Here is a 9485-nt window from a genome sequence, read left to right on the forward strand (position 1 = left end):
CCAAGCTGCTCCTACCCCAGCCAACCCTGACCACAGAGCCAGCTGGTCCGAGAGGACAGAGCAGGCTGAGAAGCACCTTTGCTCTCATTGCCGAGGTTCTCTGGTGCCTTGATGCTCTGGGGCTGAAGTCCTGGCTTCGCTACCTTGCTCCTGGGGTGGGGCCTCCTAGATGTCTAGGGCTGCCATGCTGTGGGATTCCTAAGACATAGGCCCCACTGGAGACTGAGTGGTGGGCCAGCCCCTGCAGGAGGAGGTGCACGGAGTACTGATGGAAGGGACCCCGCCCGGATGGAGGCACGGTGGGAGCTGGAGGTGCTTCTTCCCCTCTCCCTCTCATGGCTGTGATGAGTGGCCCTCAGTGCCCGTCCTACTCCTGAGAATGGAGCCCCCTCCCCTGAATGGATGCCCAGAAAGCTCCCACTTATTCCTGCCATCAGCCCCCTGGTTGCAGAGGAACTGGGGCGTGCCCAGAAGCAGCTTTCTCCACATTGGCCTTCAGGCTTCTTCCACAGACACACTGTGGGCCCTGGATCTAATAAAGTGGCAGCACAGATGTGCCTTGAATCCCAGGACTTGCTGCTGGGATCCGGATGTGGGTCCCCACGCACACTTCAGATACAGTGGGCAGCGTTCTGAATGCCTCTTGGCGCCATTGCCAGGACTGGGAGCCAGCAAATCAAGTGCCAAGTCCATCCCACCTGCACGGGTGCCTTGGGCCAGTTCCTCCAGCTTTGTGGGGTTCACTTTGTTTCCATCCCCTTTTTGGTGGAGCTCACCTCACCCCCACAGTTGTTAGGTGGCACCAAAAGGGATGCTTTAACCAGAGTCTACTCTACTACTCTTAGCCTTGCAACTTCGGGAGACTGGTGTTTTCCTGCATCACACAGAGCAAACTGCTCTAGGAGGTTAGGTAACTGTCCGAGGCCTTTCACCTAACCTAGTAAGCCTGACTCCCATCTGGACCGCACTGCGGTGGGCTTGCTTTTTCCCCTAAGTGAGCTGCCTCTGGGAGCATCAGGAAGGCTCTGAGGCAGAGGGCTTTTTAAAAGGGCAGATCAGAAGGCTGCTCAGAGCGCTGCAGCCCTGAGGAGGTCAGCGGGCTTCCAGGCCAGGCGCACGCCCGAGTACCACCAGAGCAACCAGCAGCTCGGATCCGACGAGCAGGCAGGTGGAGCTCTTGCTCCGCATCAGGGCTCCTCTGCGGTCTGCAGCCGTTTGCATTTCCTGAAACCGGATCTTGGTGTCAGAGCCGCCCCTGGGCCGGGCGGGCGCCTCAGCCATGTCCCTGCGCAAGGAGCTGCTCAAGTCCATCTGGTACGCCTTCACTGCGCTGGATGTGGAGAAGAGTGGGAAGGTCTCCAAGTCCCAGCTCAAGGTGAGGACACCCGGGCCCAGGGAGTTTGGTGTGAATGCTGTGCCACCCTGGGCACCCAGCCATTCGGCACCCGGCTGCAGCGGGAGGCCCGGGACTGGGCAGCTGGGCCAGCACGCTTGGGAGATGCTCTGCCCATGATCGAGGGGCTCCAGGGAAATCTGTCCAGAGCACTGCCCAGAACCCAAGCCCCACTGGAGGTAGAGGGGAGATCACGGGGTTCTGAGGGCCAGGAGCCCGGCCACCTCCCAGACTCCATGTGGTGAGCAACACGACTCCCAGAGTCAAGCCTGGGCACGCACCCTACTCCTCCCGGCCCCGCTTCCTCCGGCCTTGAAGATTCAGCCCATACTTGTCAGTCATTTCCTTTGGGGCTGGGAGAGGCACAAAGGGCCTCCCCACTGCCAAGCCAGGCTGGCCCGCAAACCCTGCGTGTGGGACACAATGCGGGGGTGAGTATGGAGGACCCCACCGTGCTGCTCCCCGGCTCACCATCCTGCCCTACCGGTGTTTGCCGACACGCGCGTGCGCACCCCAGATTGGGAAACTTACCTTGGGCCTTAAGCCTCAGGCAGGGCATGTGAAGCTGAGCCCGGAAAAGCCCCAGCAGGAACTGTCCTAAGCCCCTGGACTGTTCCAGGAGGTTAAGGAGTTTGCTCCTGCTGCCTTCAGCCGTGAGTTGACGCTGCCGCCCACCCTTTTGGCAGAGAGGAAGCAACTCCCTGGGCTGCGGGAACAGGGACCTGGAGGGAAGGAGGAGTGCAGGCAACAGCTCTCGAGCCTGCCTCAGGCGTCCATTCCTTCACCATGAGGCTGTGTGCCTGGCAAGAGCATTGGCCCGGATTCCTTGGGCCTCCCTTCCTCTCCCTTCAAAAGAGCGGTTCAGTCTCAACCTCCCTTCCTAACGAGCAAGGTAATGGGTACCTGGAAGGCGAACAGGCATTGTTCCCCACCTCCATCCACCCACCCCTCACTGCTGAGCAAAGTTGGATGTCCCATCTCTGAGCCAGACTGACGGGCATCTAATCATTTTATACTTTTCCTCAAGGGAGAACCCACAGCCACCTTGGTCATTTGGGGAGAGCCTCACACACAGCAGGCAGGTTCTTCCCTTCATCCCATTTAAATCCCTTGTATTGAGATCACGTCGTCTAGTTGGGTCCTTGGCATGGATGGAAGAAGATCAGTCATCCAGACAACATCCTTGTGCCCCACACCCACCTCCCGCTCTGCCCTTTAATATCTTTCCAGGACAATCCAAGCCCCATGGCTTCTTGCTTCTAAGGAACATTTCCTACCTCAGGAGGCCCGAAACCTCTCTGTCCCTCACCTACGGAGGGTGCATCCCTCGGTGGCTCCTGTTTCATGGAGCCATCAGCCACCAAGGCCTCCTTGCTTGAGCTTCTGCCTGGCCTCCAGTGACCTGTACCCACTGCCCAGCCTGAGGGATGGAGCATCCTCAGGGAAGAGTCACCGAGCGCTTGCGTGCTTGATTTTTGCACTCTGTACCACTTGACAGCACCATTTTAGTCACAACGGTAATGGGAGATTTCAGCCTTGCCTGACGGGACCCTTGTCCCCTCTGGGGGACAAGTCTGGCTCAACAGTGGGAGTCTCAGTGGGATAGAAATAGCAGGGCCCTGCACAGGAGGGAAGGTGGTCTCCCCAGGCCCGCAGTGCTGGACACTGGGATGGGAGGACGTGGTGATGGTGCTGGGGGACGAGTGCCAGCAGGGTGAAGTAATTAGGCAACCAGAGGGCAGAGGAAGAGGCAGAGGAGACAGATACACCAGCAGCTCTTGTCCCCAGACTTGGGGATAAGGGAGAGGTCTCCGGATCAGCCTGTTCTTACTATAGCTCTCCCCCATCTTGGGGTCCTTCCTCGCTTGCGACCAAAGGACCCTATCAGGCATGTCCATCTGTGTCAGTCACCACGTACATCTCCCAGGTGTTTGGGGGGTGCCTTGGCTGTCCCGGGCAGACCCCAGCCGGGCCTGAGGAGGAATGACACAAGTCCTAGGAGAAGCCAAGGAGCTGGAGTGTTTTCCCTGGGGAAGAGAAGGCCGGGCGGAGGCCAGGTGCATGTCCTCTCTGAACTCCAGTGGAAGTGGGTCTAGCTGGGTTGAGGACAGTGCAGACAGACCAATGGGAATGACGTCTCTGCCTGGGGTGGACCAAGACTGAACCCAAAACCTCCCAGGGAGTTCTACGGGTCTCTAGAACCTTCTCTAAAGAACCTGAGGGATGAGAAGCCATGCCCAAGACAGGATCAGGTGAGGGCTTGCTGTCCTTCCCTGACCTCCAGGCAGTGCCAGGTGGGCAAACAGAGCCATTAGTCTGGCTCATGGGCATCTGGGAGGCAGCCAGCCTGTTGCTTCCCCATGGCCGGACAGAGCTAGGGAAGGTAGGGACTGCACGGGGACCTCCCAGACTCCGAGCCTCTAGCCGACTGATACTCCGGGCATTCCTGGAGCCCAGGGAGGGCCTCTCCTTCAGTGGCTCTCTGAGCTTCACGCTCTGCCTCCCTGCAGAGAGAAAGCCACCCGCTACATGTAGAGGGAATGTTAGGAACAAGCAGTCGGGAGGCTGCTGGCTTAAGTCATCAGCTTTGCCCTGTGCGCTGTGGGTCTCCTTTGGCCAGGCTGCAGGCCATGGAGGAGAGGATGCTTCACCGATACACAGAGCACCGCACTCAGAACCCATACTGCTCCCCAGCTGGGTGACCCTGGGCCGGGTGTGCCCGCCTCTGAGCCTCCAGTTTCTCCTCTATAAAGCAGGGGCTAGAACTGGAATCACCACACCACCAGCCAGCCTACAAAAGTAACTTCAGAAATACATCAAGTGGGTGAGCTCAATCTTTTTTTTTTTTTTTTTTAGACTGGGGATTGAACAGTCTTCACACTGAGCTGCATCCCCATCCATTTTTAAATTTTGTTTTGTTTTTCTCTATGGAGGAGTCTCACTGTCACTAAGTTGCCCAGGCTGCGCTCAAACTTGTGATCCCCTTGCTTTAATCTCCTGGAGTCCAAGGCTGGCTGTGAATGCAATCCCTTTTCTGGGCCTCTGTCTTCCCTTTGACCGCAAAGCCCAATTCCTCCAGCCCTTCTTGCGCTCAGTAAATTACATGGCTAATCCACATTCCCACTTTTTAAAGCCCAGTCCTCCTCTGCTACACAGCTAAGCTTCAGTTCCCACTGGAATACATAGAGTAACTCTTACAAGGATCACCTGGAATCTAGACTGATTTAAAGACCATAGTCTATTTAGGAGAATTATTCATTCTTTCTGAAGTCCCTGCTTGGTGCTTTTATGGACACATACATACACCTCTACCTGTTTCGGCTCCCAGGTGCCAGACCCTGTAGGCCGGGAACTACAGAGCCGGTCTTTACTGGCTTTTTGTTTTGTTTTGAGACAGAGTCTCACTATGTAGTTGAGTCTGACCTGAAACTCACTATGTAGCCCAGCTGGTCTCAAACTCACAGTGATCCTCCTGCCTCAGCCTCCCAAGTGCTGGGATTTCAGGCGTGCACCACCACTCCCAGCTTTTACTGGCTTTTTTTGAGACATAGTGTTGCTCTGTAGCCCAGGTGGGCCTCGAACTCTCCATCCTCCCACCCAGGCCTCTCCAGTAGCTGGGTTTATAGGTGTGAGTGAGGCACCCAGCTCTTTACTGACTTCTTATTGTCAGCATGGACCTAACACCCTTCTCCCAGCACCTGAGTTTTCAGAAAACTCTGAGTCCCCAGAGAGGAGCCGCTCCCCACCCCCTCCCTCCGAGGAAAGAGTGAATAAATGAAGCTTCTCAAAGGTCAGTGGCGGGTCATCAGAGGCCAGGGGCTGCCCGTAGGCTGGGGCATCTTGGCCTCCTTTCTGAGGGAGTCTGGATGGCAGCTCATGAAAAACACAGACACCTGGGGCCACCCCCGGAAACTCTGAGTCAGGAGGTCAGGGTGGGGCAGCACATTTGAGTCTCAGCAGCTGCCCAGGTGATGCCAGTGCTTGGCCAGGAGCAGGCTCCAGAGCCAGAACTGGGGCGAGACACTCCACCCTTGAGCCCAGGTGTCCTCACCTGGAAAATGAGGCTAAGGAGAGCCCTGCCTCCAGGGTGGCTGTGATGGAGCAATGATTGAGACCTGCCAGGGACTCCTGCTGGCTGCTTGCCTTCCAGCCTGACCCCTCTCCCCGCCCCGCCCCTGCCCAGCACTGGAAGCCTGGCAGGCTGAGATCTGTGCGCCCTGCTTCTGGAGCCTAGAACTCCTCCCACCTTACTGACAGCCCACGTGGGTCAGAGCTCCTGCCCTGGGCTCCCGAGTCCAGCAGTGCAGGTGCAAACCCAGCTGAGTCAGTCCTGGACAGCAAAAGAAGGAAGGAGGGTAGGGAGCAGCTCAGGGAGCTGTGCGCTGCTGTGTGGTGGGTTCTCTGCAGGCCAAAACTGAGGCCCAGAGAAGATAATTTGCTCAGAGAGATTTACTGCACACGAATACATTGGTCAGGACATTTGGCATTTGTGTTTCTTTCTATTCCTTCCCATGAAGCCTCCAAGTTATTGAGCAGTGGGGCAGCAGCAAATGAGAACTATCCATCCTCATAGTGCCTACACAAGGGCTGGAGATTTAGCTCACCGGTGCCACCGCCTGCCTCACAAGTGCAAGGTCCTGAGTTCAATCCCCAGTACAAAAAAAAAAAGTTTGTCCTCATGGCACCTACACCCTAGACAGAGCAGTCAGATGGTAAGCAAGTAAATAAGAAGCCTGGAAAAGGGTGCCTGGCACAAGGACATGGAGCAGAAGTGGGGACAGTGAGTGTGGAAGTTACAGGGTGTCAGAGTTTAGATCTAAAGTATCTCCCAAAAGTCGAATGGCCCATAGATTGCAGTAAGGTGGCCAAGGGAGCCCTCTCGAGGAGGTGGCATCTCAGTAGCACAGGAAAGAGGACAGGGTACACAGCATGTGGTGACCTGGGAGAGGAATGTGCCAGCCTGCAGGAAAAGCAAGGGCGGAGGCAGAAGCAAGAACAGGGGACCAGCAAGGAGGGGGCCATGGTGGTTGGACAGGGAGAGACGGGAGGGGGAGAGGAGGCAACACCAAAGTCCCTCTGGAAGGGCTCTGGCTTTTAATCCAGAGGCGATGGGAAGCCATTGGGCATTCCATTAGACTCAGAGACAACCAGCTAGTGAGGACATTGCACTGGCCTCGGGTCAGGGCTAGGACCAAGTCCTTGTTGTCCTTGGGAAATGTACAACGCTCAGCGCTGCTCACACAAACGGACGGCGCAAGAATGCTGTTACAGAGCAATTTAATAGGGCAGATTAGGGCCTGGGATTTAGCTCAGTGGCACCATGCCTGCCTTGCAAGTGAAAGGTCCGAAGTTCAATCCCTGATACCAAAAACAAAAATAACTGCAAATTGATAGCTGTGACTAATGGCACCCTTTGTTTGTTTTTTTTTTATCTGTTATTTTAAAGATTTTGTCATAGAGATAATATATGCTCCCGGTAGGAAAAAAATCAGAGCACAGAGGCATACAGTGTTAGGATGAAAATCCCATCCCTCCTCCACCCCTCTCCCTGGAGTGGGGTCAGAGGGTGAGATCTGTCCAGTTTGCCTAGTGTTCTGGATTTTTTCCTATGTACAAATAAGCAGGCTGCACTGTATAAAATTTATAAAATGTATAAAATTTCTGGCTTGGTGAGGTGGCACATTCTGTAAACCCAGGCTGAGGCAGGAGGACTGCAAGTTCAAGGCCAGCCTGAGAATCTACAGGACGAATGATTAGAAATGCAGGATAAAAGTCACATCCAAGTTTGATAGACTTTTGCGCTCCAGAAAGACAACAGATTCATACCTTGCTAGCAGGACATTAGGGTCCCCATTTCTGCACATCTCCTCAGTACTTGATATTATCTGCCGTTTACATCTGTGTCAATTTGTTTCTCTTTCTTTCCTTTTTTTTTTTTAATACTAGAGGTTGAACAGAGGGCCCCACTCTTTTAAAGTACAGTCTCACTGAGTCTCTAAATTGATTCAAATTTTCCATACTCCTGCCTCAGCCTCCTGAGTAGCTAGAATTACAAGCATGCACCACCATGCCTGGTAGCATCTGCTCTGATATGTTAGGCAAAAAGCAGCACTTTCTAGACAGGAAAGGAGCTTACATTTTCTCTGGGCAAACCTGAGCCTGGAACTCCATATATGTATTTGTTATGTCATAGCCCCTGTCCGTGGTCGGTGTTAGTGTCTGTTTCATTGACAACAAAACCAAGGCCCAGGAAGGGTCTTTATCCAAGACCCCACAAACAGCAAGTAGACATCCCTGGTCTTCCATGCCCCTCCCCTTAATGCAGTGTAACTATTAGTAGGGTCCATGCAGGCAGGTTCCTCAAGAGGTGTGTTTTTTTTTTTTTCTTTGTTGCTCAGGATTGAATTTGTGACTTTCTGCTTGCCAGGCAGGTGTGGCGTCCCTGAGCTACATCCCTGGCCCCTCAGGGGGTGCTTTTTAGAGGCTTGAGCAGGGTGAGGTGTTGCATTCTTGTAATCTCAGCAGAGGCAGGGTCCCAAGTTCAAGGTCAGACTGGACTTCATAGTGAATTCAAGGCCAGTTGAGACTACATAGCAAACCTAGTCTCAAACAAACGGCTGAAAGGAAGGAAGTGGGGAATGGAGATAAGGAGCTAGCCACGATGATGCACACGTGTGATCCCAGCACCCTGGGAGGCTGAGACAGGTGGAGCAACAAATTTGAACCAGCCTGGGCAATTTAGTGACTTAACGAGGCCTGTCTCAAAATTTAAAAGGGGAGGCGGGTGAAGCTGAGGATGTAGCTCAGAGTGGAGGCCCCTGTTCAATCCCTAGTACAGCCAAAAAGGAAGCAAGAGAAGGGGAAAAAAGGACATGGGGTAGTTTGGGAAAAGGCCAAGGGATAGCAGATGGAAATATAAGAAACATGTAGAATCACAACTGTCCCTGCAGAAGTGGCCGGTGGGTGTTTGGCACTATTACTTTCTTGAGTCAATCAGCCTAGATTTTTTTTTTTTTTTTTTTTTTAACCGGGGATCGAACTTGGGGATTGTATTCCAAGACCACGAATACATTGGTCAAGACCTTTCTGTACACAACAGCTAGAAACCAAACTCCAGTGACTTGCAGGAGAGGCTATGGATTGGCTCACACAGCCAAAATTCCAGGGTGGCTTCCAGAGGGAACTGAGGCGAGAAAGAAACACTGACCCCTCGTGGGGCCCCCTGCCCACGTTGCCGAGGAGAATCCGATGCCCAGGGAAACACTGGGGAGAAGTCTCAGTGCCCTCTCGCGCTCTTCCCGCAGAAGGGAATTAAAATGCTTGGTACCGGCGCCTTTGTGCAGCCCTGCTTCCCAGGAACCGACCCCACCATGAACGGCTGGTACGGCAGAGCTCTAAAATTGGGACAGCATGGGTTGACTGATTGGTCGATTGATCGATAATTGACTGACTGCATTTGGTGTGCAAAAGGCACAGATGCTGCGGGAGGGGGCGTAGAAATGAAGGAGACCCCACTTCCGGAGTTCGCCACCCCGTGGGGAGAGAGGCACGGGGTCAAGATTCTCCCGGGGAGGCAGCCTTTGGAGCCCGGAAGCCTGGCTGCGACCCCAGAACCATCACCTGGGAACCAGGAATGTCCCGTGTGTGTGTGTGTGTGTGTGTGGAAGTGGTGGTGAGGACCAGGAAGGAGACACGGAGCGCTTTGGGTTGGGGCGGGAGCTCAGCGCACAGCACCTTCCCCGCATGAGCGAGGGCCGCGGTCATCTCTGACACCACAGAGATTGTTTAAAATGGGAAGGGCTCAGGCAGTGGCTGGTGCTTAGTGTGTCACAGTATTTTTCTTCATCCCTGCTGTCTGCGATAAATGCTATAAATGTCCCAAGGCCGTTTTATTTTTTGTCAGGGCTCCTCATTCAAACTTCAGCCCCTTTGTTCTAATAGCGTGAATATGTTCAACGAAACCACGTCTTCCTCGCGTACCATCATGACCACCCTTCCTTCCAAGCTTTGCTGTCTGTCCCTGGATTGTCCTTTGAGTCCTCTCCAGCTCCATTCTCTCTCTCTTTTTTTTTTTTTTTTTTTTTTTTTTTTT

The 9485-nt window shown here is 54.1% G+C and overlaps 1 protein-coding gene across 1 annotated transcript in view; it reads left to right on the plus strand.

Annotated features, from left to right (window-relative positions):
* The first annotated feature begins 1224 nt into the window (after positions 1 to 1224).
* Def6 (DEF6 guanine nucleotide exchange factor) overlaps positions 1225 to 9485 on the plus strand; it is a 21796-nt gene continuing 13535 nt past the window's right edge. The window contains exon 1 of the mRNA XM_010605395.2: positions 1225 to 1375. Coding sequence (XP_010603697.1) covers positions 1280 to 1375 — 96 coding nt within the window. The 5' untranslated portion in view covers positions 1225 to 1279. The remainder of the gene's footprint in view (positions 1376 to 9485) is intronic.

This window comes from Fukomys damarensis, unplaced genomic scaffold (assembly GCF_012274545.1).
Source record: "Fukomys damarensis isolate Sample0158 unplaced genomic scaffold, DMR_v1.0_HiC HiC_scaffold_20, whole genome shotgun sequence".
In the NCBI taxonomy this organism is placed as follows: domain Eukaryota; kingdom Metazoa; phylum Chordata; class Mammalia; order Rodentia; family Bathyergidae; genus Fukomys; species Fukomys damarensis.